The sequence below is a fragment of the Tamandua tetradactyla genome, chromosome 3, assembly GCF_023851605.1.
Source record: "Tamandua tetradactyla isolate mTamTet1 chromosome 3, mTamTet1.pri, whole genome shotgun sequence".
Lineage (NCBI taxonomy): Eukaryota > Metazoa > Chordata > Mammalia > Pilosa > Myrmecophagidae > Tamandua > Tamandua tetradactyla.
In genome coordinates this window covers 207780467-207798844 of record NC_135329.1, presented here as the reverse complement: position 1 = coordinate 207798844, position 18378 = coordinate 207780467, and the positions used below count along the sequence as shown (strand labels likewise).

The following is an 18378-nucleotide window of genomic DNA, read 5'->3' as shown; positions in this document are numbered from 1 at the left end:
GTGGGCACCAATTCCCAACTATATGAGTAGGTCTAGGAGCAGCAAGCAGAGATGTCCAATTGGCTACTGACTACACATATAGGCAGAATGAATTGGAGATGGATTTGAGTGATATAAATGGAAGTGGAAGCATGGGAGTGTATTGTAGATCTGTGGAGAATGGACAGTGGTAAAATAAAATGGAACCCTAGGGAACACCTCAAATTAAACTCTAAAGGAAGAGATACCCCTGAAGAAATTTTAGAATAGGCAGAGAAACACAAGGACAGTATTGGAGAGATTGGAATCATGAAAATTAAAAGAACATTTCAAGAAGTGAGCTCAAAACTTTATGAAGATCAGGCCCAGTAAACACTGTAATGTACCCACTAGGTTAACAAGGTGGAGATCAATGATCTCCTTGACAAGAAAATTATCAGTGGGTCACTCGCAGCAGAAGTCACATGGCAATGAATTTAGGTGTGTACGAAGGAGAAAGTAGAGACAGAGAAGGTAGATAAGTCTCAAGATGCTTAGTAGCTAATGAAAAAAAAAAAGGTGGTGGGTGGAAAGTGACATCAAGTTCAGGGTCTCTTTAAAGGTGTAAAATTCTTTGTCAGGAATAACCTTTAGTGAAGAAGCTGAAGATGCAAAAGTGATAACTGATGGGGAAAAAAGTTGGAGGGGACTGATCCATTGGGCAGGTGGATGAATCACATGTATATGGAAGGAAGGACATCTTTTCACTGTGGTAACAATGGGGGATGGAAGGAGATGAGTCTGTAGGTGTAAAAAACTGAGCTTTCTTACATGATGTTCCCTATTTTCACAATGAAGGACAAAAGTGTGGTCATCTGTGAAGAGAGTGTGGGGGATAAACTATTTTAGGAAAATGGTGACACTGTAATAGCTGTAGGGAATGAGTAAGAGGGAAATAGGATTTATGACAGGGTTGCCTGGCAGCTTTGAGGACCCAGTTAAGGTTAGAGACAGCACATTTGTAGTAGCAACTCTCTGTAGTTGTGGGATTTCTCCAGCAATTGTTTGAAGAAAGATAAGCAATAGATTAAACTGTACTGGGGTTCTGTTAGGGAAAAGCAATGTAAGGATGGGTATAAATGACACCAAGAAGAACTGGGCTTCCCCGCCCCTTTTTTTTTCTTTCCCCATTACTTAGTTCTTTGTCAAATTCATCCTTAACTGAATTAGCAGTTCTCATCCCTAACAGTCTCAACATTCCCTTTTTATAATAAATATGTTAACCCTCACCTTTACTATCATGAGGTCAATCACAAATAACTTTTATAACTGACGTTAAGTTTAAAAGAATCCCTAAGAATAATATGAAGGAGATGTAAAATGAAATTTATGATAAAGTATTTACTTCAATCTGTAAATCTCATGAGTAAACTATAAGAAAAGATGTAATGAAATAGGCAGATGCTCACTGCTATACACAGAATTCCCAGGAGGACAAAGGTACAATCATAGACTAAGGTGTTATCTCTGAAACTCCAGTACCATTAGCAGCGTGATGGGTCCTTCAGGAGCGCAAAAACCAAAACCCAGCTGTATTGAAGAGATATATATGACTTTTCTTTTCTTTTTCAAAACATGTGTTTAAGGTCTTGGGCTGTGACAAGTACAGGAACTGGAACCCTTTGGGTTCAGGAAATCCAGCACCACAGAGAGAGAACACTGCAATGTAAGTAAAAATATATCAAGCAGTTTATCCTTTCAGCAATTTGGTCACCACCCCACTACCTATGACTCAAAAGGTGGGAGGAAGGGGGATTTCCGAATATCAGTGGTGGTAATCTCAGATTTGGATTACAAAAATGGCTTCTATTTGTGCTCTAAACACTCCTGAATGTTGTTACCCAAGTGGAAAGGAACTAGCGCCTCTCATCTGGACCAACAGCAGAGAAGAACACAAAGGACTTGAAGAGGTAGGAGTTAAAGGTGGTGGCTATATCCAATCCACAAGTACTCCTACCAAGTTAACTGTTTAATACTGCAGGGTCTTCTTCCCCACCTGAGACTTTTCAGTGTTGATGAGGACACCACTTCTGAATGCTGTCTATCCATATTTATGTATAAAACATCTATGCATATTTCAGACCAGAACTCAGCAGTCACAACCTGCCAAATGGGAAACTGCAGAGCTTGGAGGCCAGGTCTCCCACCAGACCAGTAAAGAGGAAGCCCTGGACTGTGGTCTGTCTTTAACAGCCACTTGCAGCCAGGCCACTTGTACCCACAGTTCCTGGAGCTCCCTACCTCATCCTCTCTGCTGCCCCATAAAGTGGCTGGGTATACTGGGGAAGCAGAGGCTGTAAGGTACTGCATGTCAGTTAAAAGCAAGTTGAATATTATACAATAAAAAAAAGAGTTAAAAAAAAAAAAAAAAGACAGCAAGTTGAGCCCTCAGAGGAACAAGCAGGTAGGAGGGGTACAAGGGTTCAGTTTAGGGAACAGACTCTAAATATGACTCTAAACAGAAGAGAGCTGGGATGTGCAAGTCAGGAGATCTAGGCATCCTTGTTCTGCCACGTAACATCTGGGTATTTTGAGTTTCCACTTTCTCACATGTAAAGTGAGGATGATTTTAACAATACTTACCCTTACCAATCCCAGAAGACTGTCTGGGTGTAGAGGATTAAATGAGTTGTTGTAAATGAAGATAGCCTGTAAAGCACCTTACAAATGTGTTATCACTGTCATCATTATTACTATTTCTAAGGAAGTAGCAGAACCACAAGGAAGATGAACCTACAGCACTTCTAGGCCCTGGGGCAAACAAGAAGTGGTCACATATTTCAGATAAGTCAAAGGCTGTGTTCCCTAATTTACTCACCAGCTGGAATGACAAGTTAAAAGACAACTCACGAAGAGTGAACTTGCCTGTTTTAGGTCTAGAAAGAATGGTTGGAAAAATCTATAAGGCTGGGAGGTGATCTGTTTCTCTTAAGATTTTTGAAAATAATGTTTCAAAAAACTTCCCAAAATTTGTTCTACCAGATATTACCAAAATATAATCAGTGTCAGTACAGGCGTCCTCACCCAGAACTTCTCTAAGACTTTAATAACAAATTTTCAAAGGACTATGTGGGATGCAGGGTGTGCCAAATTTATTGAACAACAAAACCCCTTTTCCATAGAGCATATGACTAGGGACTTCCATGAAAGGTACTTTGGTAAATGCTACCTTAAACTGAACTTTCCAGATGGGCATAATGTTACGTGGGCAAGTGGACTACCTTAAAAGGAAAATGACAAAGCTTTTGTTAACATTCAATAATGATAAGCAGCTGCTGGACATTTTAGAAAAAGGAGAAAACTATTTTTCAACATGGTATTGAAATAGCACCACATTTTCCTGAACCACCCTAATCCCAACCCCTTGAAATCCACCAACTATGCACCCCACGCTCCACAGTCACGTACATTAGATCTACACTTTATTTTTTGTTCTAAATGTGCTTTTTCCTCATTGAACGTTAGTATCAGTTCAGGACTTCCACCTCCCCTTTAGAGAAACACCACACACACACAAACACACACCACCCTCCAACCAGGTGAAAAATCCCCGGCGATTAGTCTATAACAAATATTGACACACGGGGGGAAAAAAAAGTATGTTGAAATGTATTAGAATCAGAACATGTACAAAAAAAAAATAAAATAAAATATAACCTGAAACCGTTCAAGTTCAGAAAGGCTAGTCAAGTCCTTTTCTCTTGCGAGGAGAATGCCATCATCAAAGGGCTCTGGGTCATCAGCCAAGGACGGGGAGGAAAGAAAGACAGAAGCAGCAACAAGTCCTTCACCAGACACGGGCCTTGGCACCACCAGCCCCACCACTGATGCAGCTAGGAGGAATTAAAGATCTTGGGAGAGCGAGTGTTGGCAGACTGCCCCCAGTAGGCAGCTGGGGTCCACACAAGGAGTCAGAGGCAGCAAGAAGAATGGTCAGCAAAGAACACCAAGCTGGAATAAATAACTTCTGCCAGCTGCAGACCCACAGCACCCTCCATTTGTGCTCAGATACTGGAGGTCAGACAGCCCAGTGCTCCCAACTAGTGAGAGATGGGAGCTGGGCTCAAGAGGCTGAAAACCCGCAGGTTTAGTAAACATAGCCCAGCATCACATCCCTCCATGGCCTACAGTGGAGCTGCCAACAAAGGGTAAGGCAGGAGAGGGAGAACAAAGCATTGTGATACCTGACTAAGAGATTGCCTGCACCATTGTGGGTACTGTGGCACATGGGCTGCCTCCTCCTCGCTCAGAGAGAGGCCTCCTTCACAGTCATCCCCGGGGGCCGGTTAAAGCTGCCTCTGGCTTATGACCAGCCTGACAAAATGGCATGACCACTTCATGGAGCAAAAGAAGAACTGGGAGGGAGACAAGCCCTTAAACAGAGACAAGAACCTCCTGGAGGGAAGCTGGGCAGTGTCTGACCCTGTTAAGATGGCATCAGTGGAGCCCCTGAGTCTGAAGGGAACAACTGGGGGAGGAAGGAGTGGGTGAGGCAAAGGAGTAACGGTTTTTTCTGGAACAGTACCAACAGTGTAGGGAGGTGCTGGTAAGGGGATGGGCAGGTCTGGAACTCACTGAAGGTAGAGAGGGAAGGATATAGGCCCTTGGTGTCCCCTCCCAACCTGACTCAGGCCTGGTGAGTGCCAGCTGCCCCAGCCGGCCCTAGTGGCGGCTGGATACCAGACCTTTCACTTTGGACATCTTCTTGGTGGGCTGCCTCTGTTCAGTATGAGGGGGACACTCCCGTTCAGCCAATTGCTGCTCCATCTCCTGTGCTGAGGAAGATGCGGTGGCTTTGAGTGTCTTCTTGATATTAGTAACCTGGAGGGAAACAGGATTGGTGTGCTTAGTCTGAAGCACCAGAAATTCACCAAAACTGGCTCTCCACTATGAGAACCACACAGACAAGAAGCCATAACCCTTTGCAAGAAAGTTTGAAATCATTTTCAGAAATCCAGACGAGGAGAAGCTTTCACAGCATTTTAAGAAACTTAGTCAAAATTGTAACAAGCATACTTGTTTACTTCTTTTCATGTCAGATATATTCAACTTCCAATCTATTAAAGACCTGGCAACTTGAAAATAAATATTAACAAAATGAAAGAAAAATCGAGAAGCACGCCTCAGATTTTTAGTACCTGGCATGCACTGCCTAAGTGAATTTGTTTTTTAGGTTTCCTGAAATGCTGAGAAATTTTTATTCTAATAAAACATTAGAAAACTAACAAGTTTTTATTACAGGGCCTTTGTTTTCAAAATGGTATCTTTCAAGCAAATGATTAGTTCCCATTTAGCAAAACAACTTTATTAAAAGGAGTAAAGTGGGAATGCAGAAATCTAGATTTATTAAAGATGAGAGCAGAAACTCATTAACTAGAAATCAAAAGGAGTAATGAATAAAAACAAGATAAAATATAATAGTTATATTTTATCTCTAAGCCAACACGACAAGCAAATTCACCGCCCTCCCCCTTTCTACGTGGGACATGACTCCCAGGAGTGTGGACCTTCTTGGCAACATGGGACAGAAATCCTAGAAATGAGCTGGGACTCAGCATTAAGGGATTGAGAAAACCTTCTCGACCAAAAGGGGGAAGAGAGAAATTAGCAAAATATAGTGTCAATGGCTGAGAGATTCCAAACAGAGTCCAGAGGTTATCTTGGAGGTTATTCTTATGCATAATATAGATATCACCTTTTTAGTTAAGGTGTAATGGAGAGACTGGAGGGAACTGCCTGAGAATGTAGAGTTGTATTCCAGTAGCCATGTTTACTGAAGATGATTGTATGATATAGCTTTCTCAATGTGACTTTGTGTGTGACTGTGAAAATCTTGTGTCTGATGACCCTTTTATCTACTTTATCAAAAGACGAGAAAAACATATGGATTAAAAATAAATAAATAATAGGGGGAACAAATGTTAAAATAAATTTAATAAATTGAAATGCTAGTGATTAATGAAAAGGAGGAGTAAGGGGTATGGTATGTATGAATTTTTTTCTGTTGTCTTTTATTTCTTTCTCTGAATTGATGCAAATGTTCTAAGAAATGATCATGATGATGAATATACAACTATGTGATGATACTGTGAGTAAGAATGGAATGATCATATGGTAAGAATGTTTGTGTTTGTATGTTGATATGTTTAATAAATTAAAATATATATAATACATATAAATATATATATAATAGTTAAACTATTAGCTAGTATAAGTTGAAAAAAAAAAAGAGAGAGAAAGTGAATGCTAAATCCCTGAGTGGCCTAACTAAAAAGAGATAGCCTTAGTTGATTAGAATTTAAACCAGTGTTGCCCAGATCCTGCTTCCCTCTCCATCTTTGGCTCCACACCCACTTTCTAGATCTTTCTTCACACAGATTCCATCCCTGGTGTGGGTGATGCAGCTGCCACAGCTTTAGCCTCACATCTTCTTTCAATTCATCAGGGAAAGAAATAATGAATCCTATGAATCATTTTCTTCTAAGCTCTAGAAAAAGTGTCACTTCCTCACTGAGTATGTCTGGGTCACATGCCCTCCCTGCCCTGATCACCATGGCCAGGAGCCTTGGATGCCAGATGCTGAGGTCTGTCACATACTTCACTCTGACCCCACTCTGACTACCCTGGACAAGAATTCTTATATAAACTATTCCAGAGCACAGAAAAAAAATTATAAAGCTAGCATAAAACCGAAAACAAAATCTTTCAAAACAAGAAAAACTACATGAAAATAAATGCAAAATTCCTAAATAAACTCCATAAATATAATAGAATAATAAGGCATAATTATGGCATAGATTCCTAGTTGCCTATGCCAGTATCCACTCTCCCATTCTACCTTGGTAAAAGAACCCCAATTTTATTTAATGTCATTGACAATGTACCCAGAAGAAAGATTACATTCTCTACCCTTCCTTGTGATCAATCTCATGAGATATAATCAGTAAGATGTAATCAGAAGTGTTGTATGGGAATTCAGGCAGGGTTTCTTATAGGAACATAATTCTATCACTGGCCCTTTTTTGTCCTTCTGTTTTTTTCACTTCTTGCAGCCTGGGTGTGGGCTTCAACAGCCATGTAATGACTCTGAGGATGGAAACCTACAGAAGGACGGGGCACATAAACATACTTCCTGGGGCCTGATGATTTTGGAGGCTATCACAGCAGTCCTAGACTTCTAATTTCAAGTGAAAGAGAAATATATCCAATCCTTCATTAAGGTACTATTATTTTGAGTTTTTCTGTTTTATGTAACTGACCCCAAATTTTAGCAAGTAAAAAAGGCCAAACAGTTTAATCAGGGAACTCAGCTGAACAGACCTACAACATTTTCTTAGTAAATTTACTTTCTCCATCTTGAGACTAATCTTTAACATGCAGTTTCTAGCACCCTGTGGTTGTCTGAAGCTGTATGTATCCCCAGGAAAACATGGTCTTATATCTAATCCATTCCTGTGGATGTCACCCAATGTAAATAGGATGTTCAGTTAAGCTGTGACCCACCTCAACCCAGATGGCTCTTAATCCTCTTACAGGAGTACTTTATTAACAGAATGAATACAGAGAGAAAGAGAAAAATAATCCACGGAAGCTAGCTGAAATCAATGAAACTGGAAGAGAAAGGAGAGATTAGCAGACACTACAACGTGCCTTGCCATGTGGTGGAGGAGCCAAGAATTGGTGACAGTGAGTTTTTGGGAAGAAAGAATCACCTTGATGATACCTTGCATTGGACATTTTCTCAGCCTCAAAACTGTCAGCTAATAAATTTGCATTGTTTAAGCCAGAAACATAAAAAATAAAAAATTAAATATTTCCTTAATTTTGGCCTGGCTGATAAATACCATTTAGTCTTATGAGATTTCAAATAGAAGTGAAAGGCTATTCTGGAGGTTATTCTTTTGTAAGCTTCAGCTAGATATTGCTAATTGCCATAGTACGCCAAGCCCCAACCAACAAAATTCCTGTAAAATCGAAAGGCCAGCCCTTCACTTTACCAATATCTTGGACCAGAATAGCAGCTGGAGTGATGGACCCCTCAGGAAACAACCAGATCACCCCTTCCCTCAGCCTCGCATTGGCGACCCACAGGCAGAGCTGTGTGAGGTCAATATGTATCCTCCATCATATACTGACTGACCTTGGCAAAGCTGCCAGAGACATTTTCAACAAAGGATTTGGTTTGGGCTTGGTGAAACTGGATAGGAAAACAAAGTCATGCAGCGGCATGGAATTCTCAAATCTGGTTCATCTAACAGACACTGGTAAAGTTCCTGGGACCTTGGAGACCAAGCGCAAATGGTGTGAGTATGGTCTCACTTTCACAGAAAAATGGAACACTGATAACACTCTGGGAACAGAAATTGCAATCGAAGACACCAGATTTGTTAAGGTTTGAAAGTCACATTTGAAACCACCTTCTCAAGAAATATGGGAAAGAAAAGTGGTAAAATAAAATCTTCTTACAAGAAGGAATGTATAAACTTTGGTTGTGACATTGATTTTGATTTTGCTCAACCTGCAATCCAAGATTCAGCCGTCTTTGGTTATGAGGAATGGCTTGCTGGTTACCAGATGACCTTTGATAGTGCCAAATCAAAGCTGACAAGGAATAACTTTGCAGTGGACTAGAGGACTGGAGACTTCAGCTACACACTAATGTCAATGATGGGAAAGAATGTGGAGGATCAATTTATCAAAGTATGTGAAGATCTTGTCACTACAATAAACCTTGCTGGATATTGGGTACCGACTATACTCGTTTTGGCATTGCAGCTAAATATCAATTGGATCCCATTGCTTCTATTTCTGCAAATGTCAACAACTCTAGTTTAATTGTAATGGACTACACTCAGACTCTGAGGACTAGTGTGACACTTACACTGTCTGCTCTGGTAGACGGGAAGAGCATTAATGCTGGAGGCAACAAAGTCAGGTTTGCCCAGGGAGCTGGAGGCTTAATCCAGCTCAAGAAACCTCTGGGAACGGATACTGGAAGATTTGGCCTTAATATATTTCCACTGTGACCAGTAAGTGGAATGACCAGTAAGGTCATCTGGTCTCTTTGACCCCCAAGAAGGTGAACAAAGGATTATCGAAACAAGATCTGAATTTAAATATTTAGATAGTTACTTGTTAGCTGGTTTCTACTTAAAATGGTTATCTAGTTACCAATGCTGCAGTCATGCAGTCACCTATACATTATTCAAATGTATTTAACTGTTAAATGCGCTATCCACCAATAATGAAATAGATCTTTTTGGGAAACAAACAAACAAAAAAAAACACTAAAGAATACCCAGGGCTCTAAATCTGAGACCCTATAAAAGTTTCACTAAGTTTAATGTTTCAGAAAGCTGAAACCTTCAGATGTTTCCTAGACCAGATAAGCCCTGAAACCCAGAGTTATCAGTTTCTCCAAGAGCATCAACCAGTTGCACCCCCTACCCCATAATGCTGACACCCCTTTTCAACATGTTAAAAATGGTCATTGCCCAAATATCCCAAGATTGGGAGAAGGATCAAAGAAGGAGGAATTACAATAGAGAAGATAAGATTTAATAAATGCGTATGACTATTGAATCATTATATTAATATATTTTAGTCTTCAGTGTCTTAGAGCAGCAAGAAGGAAATATTTGAAATACCTGAAATTGTGGAACTGTAGTCCATATCATATTTTGAAATTTTCTCTGTAAGTATTTGTTAAAATGTACTTTGTAATTTATTGCTTTTTTATATATATATTTCACAAAAAATGTTAAAAAAAAACATTTATAGATTGACATACTAGTGGTGAATGAGAGGGAGGAGTAAGGGGTATGGGATGTATGAGTTTTTTCTTTTTATTTCTTTTCCTGGAGTGAGGCAAATGTTCCAAAAATGATCATGGTGATGAATATTGTGAGCCATTGATTGTATACTTTGGATGGACTGCATGTGTGTAAAGATATCTCAAAAAATATATAAATATTTTAAAAACCATTTAGCCTTATTTCCTTCGTGCAGTAATTTTTTTTTATAATATCATTCTATTCTGCATATACAATCAGTAATTCTTAATATCATCACATAGTTGCATATTCATCATTTCTTAGAACATTTGCATCGATTTAGAAAAAGAAATAAAAAGACAACAGAAAAAGAAATAAAATGATAACAGAGAAAAAAAAAGATTATACATACCATACCCCTTACCCCTCGCTTTCATTTACCACTAGCATTTCAAACTAAATTTATTTTAACATTTGTTCCCCCTATTATTTATTTTTATTCCATATGTTCTACTCTTCTGTTGATATAGTAGCTAAAAGGAGCATCAGACACAAGGTTTTCACATTCACAGAGTCTCATTGTGAAAGCTATATCATTGTTCAATCATCATCAAGAAACATGGCTACTGGAACACAGCTCTACATTTTCAGGCAGTTCCCTCCAGCCTCTCCGCTACATCTTGAACAACAAGGTGATATCTACTTAATACATAAGAATAACCTCCAGGATAACCTCTTGACTCTGTTTGGAATCTCTCAGCCATTGACACTTAGTCTCATTTCACTCTTCCCCTTTTGGTCGAGAAGGTTCTCTCAATCCCCCGATGTTAATTCTCAGCTCATTCTAGGGTTTTTCTCAGTCCCTTGATGCTGAGTTTGAGCTCATTCCAGGATCTCTGTCCCACATTGCCAGGAAGGTCCACACCCCTGGGAGTCATGTCCCACGCAGAGAGGGGGAGGGTGGTGAGACTGCTCATCATGTTGGCTGGAGAAAGAGGCCACATCTGAGCAACAAAAGAGGCTCTCTTGGGGGTGACTCTTAGGCCTAAATTTTAAGTTGACTTGACCTATCCTTTGTGGGGTTAAGTTTCATATGAACAAACCCCAAGACTGGGGGCTAAGCCTATAGCTTTGGTTGTCCACACTGCTTGTGAGAATATCAAGAATTCAACTTCGGGAAGTTAAATTTCTCCCCACTCTCACCATTCCCCAAAGGGGGCTTGCAAATACTTTTCCAGTCACTGATCAAATCACTCTGGGATTCATCAGGGCATCACTCTGGACAAACCAACAATATCTCATGTCCTACCTGAGATTCCAAGTACTTATGACATTCAATCAAACTATCTACATGAGTTATATTCGGAAATGCTCTAGTCAAAATATAAATTTCGTAACAAATAAACATTTTTTGCTTTAGTCTCATACATAAGGTGACATTTTAACGTATTAATTATCATCTATTTTCAGCACTCTACAATAATGACATTCCTTTGTTCTTCCTCATTCAAAAACATTTTTTAAATTTGTACATTGTACATTTCACTATTATTATATACTCTAGGCATTCCTAGATTATACCATCTCGATCTTTACCATCTATCTTTCTTTCTGATTTCATTTATGTCCCCAGCCCTCCTCCCTCTATCATTCTCACATGCAGCTTCATTCAGTGTTTTAACATAATTACATTACAGTTAGGTAGTATTGTGCTGTCCATTTCTGAGTTTTTATATTCAGTCCTGTTGCACAGTCTGTATCCCTTCAGCTCCAATTACCCAATATCTCACCCTATTTCTATCTCCTGATGGTCTCTGTTACCAAGGAAATATTCCAAGTTTATTCACTAATGTCAGTTCATATCAGTGAGACCATACAGTATTTGTCCTTTTGTTTCTGACTAATCATACTCAGCATAATGTCCTTAAGGTCCATTCATGTTGTTACATACTTCATAACTTCATTCTGTCTTACAGCTGCATAATATTCCATCTTATGTAAATGTCGCAGTTTAGTCAACTGTCTGTTGATGGACATTTTGGCTGTTTCCATCTCTTGGTAATTGTTAATAATGCTGCTATAAACATTGGTGTGTAAATGTCCATTTGTGTCCTTGGCCTTGTGTCCTTTGAGTAGAGAAAGCATATAGATGGGTCCTGTTTTTTAATTCATTCTGCCAGACTATGTCTTTTGATTTGAGAGTTTAATCCATTAACATTCAGTGTTATTACTGCATGGGTATTACTTTCTTCTACTATTTTGCCTTCTGGATTTTATATGTTATATCTAATTTTCCTTCTTTTTACCTTTACTCATAGTCTTCCTTTCTACACTCTTCTCTACACCTCTCTCTTCTGTCTTTGTTATCTGTCTCTAGTGTTCCCTTTAGTATTTCTTGCAGAGCTGGTCTCTTGGTCACAAATTCTCTCAGTGATTTTTTGTCTGAAAATGTTCTAATTTCTCCCTCATTTTTGAAGGACAGTTTTGCTGGATATAGAATTCTTGGTTGGCAGTTTTTCTCTTTTAATAATTTAAATATATTATCCCACTGTCTTCTCGCCTCCATGGTTTCTGCTGAGAGATCTGTGCATAGTCTTATTGGGCTTCCCTTGTATGTGATGGATTGCTTTTCTCTTGCTGCTTTCAAGATCCTCTCTTTCTCTTTGACCTCTGACATTCTGATCATTAAATGTCTTGGAGTTTGTCTATTTGGATCTGTTCTCTTTGGGGTATGCTGCACTTCTTGGATCTGTAATTTTAAGTCTTTCATAAGAGTTGGAAAATTTTCAGTGATAATTTCCTCCATTAGTTTTTCTCCTCCTTTTCCCTTCTATTCTCCTTCTGGGACACCCACAACACGTATATTCGTGCACTTCATATTGTCTTTCAATTCCCTGAGTCCCTGCTCATATTTTTCCATTTTTTTCCCTATAGTTTCTGTTTCTTGACGGATTTCAGATGTTCCGTCCTCCAGTTCAGAAATTCTATGTTCTGTCTCTCGAAATCTACCATTGTAGGTTTCCATTGTTTTTTTCATCTCTTCTACTGTGTCTTTCATTCCCATAAGTTCTGTGATTTGTTTTTTCAGACTTTCAGTTTCTTCTTTTTGTTCTTTCCTTGCCTTCTTTATATCCTCCCCCAATTCACTGATTTGGTTTTTGATGAGTTTTCGCATGTCTGTTCGTACATTCTGAATTAATTGTTTCAGCTCCTGTATGTCATTTGAATTGTTGGTTTGTTCCTTTGACTGGGCCATATCTTCAATTTTCCTAGTGTGATTTGTTATTTTTTGCTGGTGTCTAGGCATTTAATTACCTTAATTAGTTTATTCTGGAGATTGCTTTCACTTCTTTTATCTAGGGTTTTCTTGCTGGATGAATTTGTTGTCTATCTGTTCTTTGACATTCCGTTCAGCTTTATCTGGACCTTTAGCTTAAGTTTTGTTTAACAGAGGAGAATTTTTCTGTTCTTGTTTTCTTGTTTTTTGCCCTGCTTGTGTGGTGCCTTCCCCCTCCCTCCACACCTAGGAGGGTCTACTTAGATATTATATACCCCAGCCGGATTTTCCTAGACCGAACTGGCCTCCTATCAGGAGGAAAGAGTCACCTGCATCGGTTTTCCCTGAGGGTGAGACCCAGCAGATTGAAAGACTTTCCTGTGAAGTCTCTGGACTCTGTTTTTCTTATCCTGCCCTGTGTGTGGTGCTTGTCTGACTACAGGTCCCACCAGCATAAGATGATGTGGTACCTTTAACTTTGGCAGACTCTCCCTGCTGGGGGCATGGTGGAGACAGAGGAGAGGTTGTAGGCTGGTTTTAATGGCTTCAAATTACCAAGCCCTGGTGTCTGAATTCCTTGATGGAGGGCTTCCACCTGGGTTGGGCTTCACCCCTCCCCTGGGGAAGGCACAGGCTCCAGACAAGCCCCCAAAAGAGCTCACTTCTGCCTATGCCTGGGGCAGTTGCAGCCTGAAAAGTCCTGCTGCTGTATCCAGAGGCAGTCAAGCCTTTGTAGATACACAGCCACAAAAACCTGTGTTTCCTTCTTTTTTTTCCCCCCTTTTTCTGTCAGTCCTGCCCCCTTGGCGCCAGGGCAAAAATGAGCAACCTCCGCTATGATCAGGTTCACCTAAGCTGGGGGCCTATTTTTAGTAGTCCGAATTTGTTAATTAGTTCCACAATTGGCATTTGATTGTGCCCAGTCCCTGCTGCTGGTAAAGTCCTTTCCTTTCCCCTCTGGGAAGCAGCCTGTGGGGGAGGGGCACTGGCCACTGCAGCTTTGGGAACTCATGGTTCGGTGGGGGGCGGGGGGTGCTCACAGCCGGTCCAGCTGGTCCAGACTGGGGTACGCTGTGTGTCTGGTCACTGACGTGGCCCCAGGAGTTGTTCTGTACTGTTTCTTGTTATTTAGTAGTTGTTCTGGAGGACAAACTAAAACGCGCACGTTGTTAAGCCGCCATCTTGACCCGGAAGCCACTTATCAGGAGTGCATTCATCTTTTACTGACAGGATAGCCAGAGGATTTGCTGGAGTCTAACAAATTAATATATACAATAATGTAATTGTAAAAGAAAAACAGTTGGGAAGTTTTAGCAGAAATTTCTAAAGCCAAGGGACTCCTGGCAACCAATCTGCTTGTACATAAAAGAAGATAGCAAAAGAGGAAAACTAGACAGTCCAGGTTCAGATGGCTGAGATTAAGGATTCTGCAGAAAGGAAAGCAAATGTTCTGGACTGCTTGTTTGAGCATAAGAACTCTGAAGAGCAAGACATTAAAAATGAAGACGCAATTGAACTGGGTTCAACTAACCATAGGTAAAGAGAATAAATACTTGGCAATATCTTGATTTTAGCTGTCAATCTGAGATTTAGAATTTTGTGCAGTAATTTTTACTAAACAATCAGCTAATACTACCAATGGTTTTCTGTGGTGATTCTCTCATCCTGACACAGTACAACTCCTACATGAGTAAGGAAAAAGCACTTAATCAATATCCAAGTAATCACTGTATTATTTTATCTCTCATGCCTGTTTTTGTAGAATAAAGCCATTAAAAGCCTACCACACTTAACAACTTAACAATGGCATTTCTATGTTATAGTGGCATCAGATTATGTGGATTAGCTTTGGAATCAGAGTATCCATGGCTGAGCTGAGAGACCTTAAATGGTCAGGTGAAAGAAGAGCCTCCTGGGACAGGAAAATTTCCTTCAGTTGAGAATCAAAGTAACAGTACACATTGGGAAGTAAAGTTTACAGGTGGAAAAGTGCCACAGAGAACAAGAAAATTGGGAGATAGAGAGGACTCTCAAGGAGGTGCCAGGAGGCTCTTCTGATGCAGTATAACAGCCCATATGCCTCAAGAAACTCCTTGGGGAGTTCCTACATAACCCCTAGGAGAGTTTCTATATAAGAGAAAGCACAGCTTACTGTGTTCAATTTTGCTTTATGATCTACATGACTGCAACAAAGCCTAATTTGTAAATGATGCAACAGCTATATAGTGAGATTCCACAGAGCATCAAAAACAAACACATTTAAATATAAAGAAAAGTACATTCCAAAATGAAATTTAAATATGAGGTATTTTGTGATGCTTTGACAATGCATCAAAACCATAAATTTGAGCAGAATCTGATGGAATTACCTCTGTAGATTTGTTCTTCTTTTTAAGTTAAAAATTTAGTGAAAAGTATTTGCAAAGTCCCCTTGGGGGAATGACGAGAAAGGGGGAAAATTCAACTTCCTCAAGTGGAGAATTCTTAATATTCTCACAAGCAGTGGGGACAACCAAAGCAATAGGATAAGCCCCCAATCTTGGGATTTGTTCATATGAAACTTAATCCCACAAAGGATAGGCTAAGCTTACTTAAATTTAGGCCTAAGAGTCACCCCCAAGAGAACTTCTTTTGTTGCTCAGATGTAGCCTCTCTCTCTCAGCCAACACAACAAGCAAACTCACTGCCCTCTCCTCTCTAAGTGGGACATGACTCCCAGAGGTGTGGACCTTCCTGCAACATGGGACAGAAATCCTAGAATAAGCTGGGACTCAGCACCAAGGGATTGAGAAAACCTCCTCAACCAAAAGGCGGAAGAGAGAAATGAGACAAAACAGAGTGTCAATGGTTGAGAGATTCCAAACAGTCGAGATGTTATCTGGAGGTTATTCTTAGGCATAAAGTAGATAGCACCTTTTTAGTTAAGGCGTAACAGAGAGGCTGGAGGGAACTACCTGAAAATGTAGAGCTGTGTTTCAGTAACCATGTTTATTGAAGATGATTGTATAATGATACAGCTTTCGCAATGTGACTGTGTGATTGTGAAAACCTTGTGTCTGATGCTTCTTTTATCTACTTTATGGACAGATGAGTAAAACATATGGATTAAAAATAAATAATAGGGGGAACAAATGTTCAAATAAATTTAGTAGATTGAAATGCTAGTGATCAATGAAAGGGAGGGGTAAGGGGTATGGTATGTATGGATTTTTTTCTGTTTTCTTTTTATTTTCTTTTCTGAATTGATGCAAATGTTCTAAGAAATTATCATGATGATGAATATACAGCTATATGATGAAAAAAAGAAAAAAGTTCAAATGTTCATATTGTATGTTGATTGTTTTTATTAATAAAAATTAAAAAAGAAAAATTTAGTGAATACCTTCTATGCACCTCAAGCTGGAGACAATCAGCATCCTATACCTATTAGCCAGATTGTGCATTTACTGCATGTAAAAACTGACAAAACTCTGGGCTTTGATCATGCACTCCATCTTCCATTGCTGGTCTGTTCCAGACTTTCTAGAAGATTATTAAATCAGTAAATCATTTTATTTAGTGGTGGAGGCAGCCTTGGCCTTTTCCTCAGATTTCGTTCTTTCAAACTTAATCAAAGCCTTACTGCCACCTGGTGGCAGCAAGAAGTTCTGCCAGCAAGAGTAGCGGCGTTTTCAACAACAGACCATGATAAGAAATTCATGTGTGAGGGCTCCTATTTGTGTTTTTAATGACCATGATTTAGAAAGTCCACACTATTGTATGAGCACTGGGTATGCCTCAAATATTAGCCCATATCTAAAGTAGCTCTGTTCACAGCCACCTTTCTATTGTCAGATGCTATTTATCCTGGTAAAAATTTGAGCAGTTTAAATTATAAAATTAGTTTCATTCATCTTTGATAACAACTACACATCCGCCATCCACCACACAATCAACAATAATCCCCAGCAGTGGGAAGGGTCCTCCTAGTTGTTATCAAGTAAGCGAAGGTTTTGTGTTTTACATGGGCTGTTCCATGTTAGGCAGTGTGTAAATTTAGCCCCCAAACTTCATTTTGCCCCAGAGTTTGATTTAAAGGGAGGAATAAACAGAAAGGAGAGAGTGGTTCATCCTTTCTATTTCGCTCAGACATCAATCCCAGGTCAGAGATAAGTCCATGATCATCAAGAGGAGACCACGAAGCAGCAGGCTTGTTTCCCTAATTAGCTTTGGCTAATGTTAAATTAAATGTAGTTTCTACTCCCTGGCTAGTAGAATTAAAATTTTACTATGATTTGTCTGGTTGTCTGAGGCTGCTGAGAGTGACACAAGATGGTGATGACATGCCCCTCGCTATCATAAAAATGGAAAACCCAATCCTTGAATTCATATGAAATGCCAAGGCATCCTGAATAGCCAAAACAATCTTGAAAAAGAAGACAGAGGACTCATGCTTATCTACTTCAAATCTTTTTACATTATAATGACTAACAGGATGGTATTGGCATAAGTATACAAGTATAGACTAATGTAATAAAATTGAAAATGCAAAAATAAACTCAGATCTATGACCAGTTGACTTACTTCAAGGATGCCAGATGCCAGTATCACTGAATAGAGAAAGAAGACTCTCTTCAACAACTGGTGCTGGGACAACGGATATCTACATGCAAAGGAATGAATCTGGACCACTAACTCACACCATATGCAATAATTACCTGAAAAAGGATCAACAACCTAAATCCATGAAAATTTTAGAGGCATACATAAGAAAATAGGAGAAAATCTTCATGACCTTGAGTTTAACAATGTATTCTTAGATAAGACACCAAAAATACACACAACTAAAGAAAACTACATATATAGAATTGCATCAAAATATAACCTTCGGGCCTTGAAGGACTTCATCAAGAAAGAGAAAGACAACGTACTAAATGATACAAAATGTCTGCAAACCATATATCTGCTAAAGGTGTTGTAGCCAGAAGATATAAGGAATTTTTATATTCAACAACACAAAGAACTCAATTTGTTTTCTTTCAATAAGCAGGACTTAAAGAGACATTTCTCCAAAGAAGATATATAAATGTCCAGCAAAACATGAAAAGTTACTCAACATTGTTAATCAACAAGGAAAGGCAAAATCCACAACGTGGGTCCGCTTCACAAACATTAGGATAGCTATAAAAAATAAACGAGGAGAATAAAAAAAAAGTTTACTATGAATTATTTTTTTAATTTTTTCTTTTATTATTATTATTTTTTTGTATGGGTAGACACTGGGAATAGAACCCGGGTCTCCAGCATGGCAGGTGAGAACTCTGCCTGCTG

General features: G+C 39.3%; 1 protein-coding gene and 1 pseudogene across 6 annotated transcripts in view; one reads left to right on the top strand and one right to left on the bottom strand.

The window, feature by feature from the left end:
* Positions 1-3605: 3605 nt before the first annotated feature.
* The window catches only part of COPS7B (COP9 signalosome subunit 7B), a 32737-nt gene continuing 17964 nt past the window's right edge, over positions 3606-18378 (bottom strand). For 5 of the 6 annotated variants that reach the window (XM_077155422.1, XM_077155423.1, XM_077155426.1 and 2 more), the window contains one exon: positions 3606-4839. In XM_077155422.1, the coding sequence (XP_077011537.1) occupies positions 4681-4839 (159 nt within the window). In that variant the 3' untranslated portion in view covers positions 3606-4680. The remainder of the gene's footprint in view (positions 4840-18378) is intronic. The other variant, XR_013173118.1, reaches the window with a different exon arrangement.
* Positions 8131-9051, top strand: LOC143676859 (non-selective voltage-gated ion channel VDAC2 pseudogene; annotated as a pseudogene).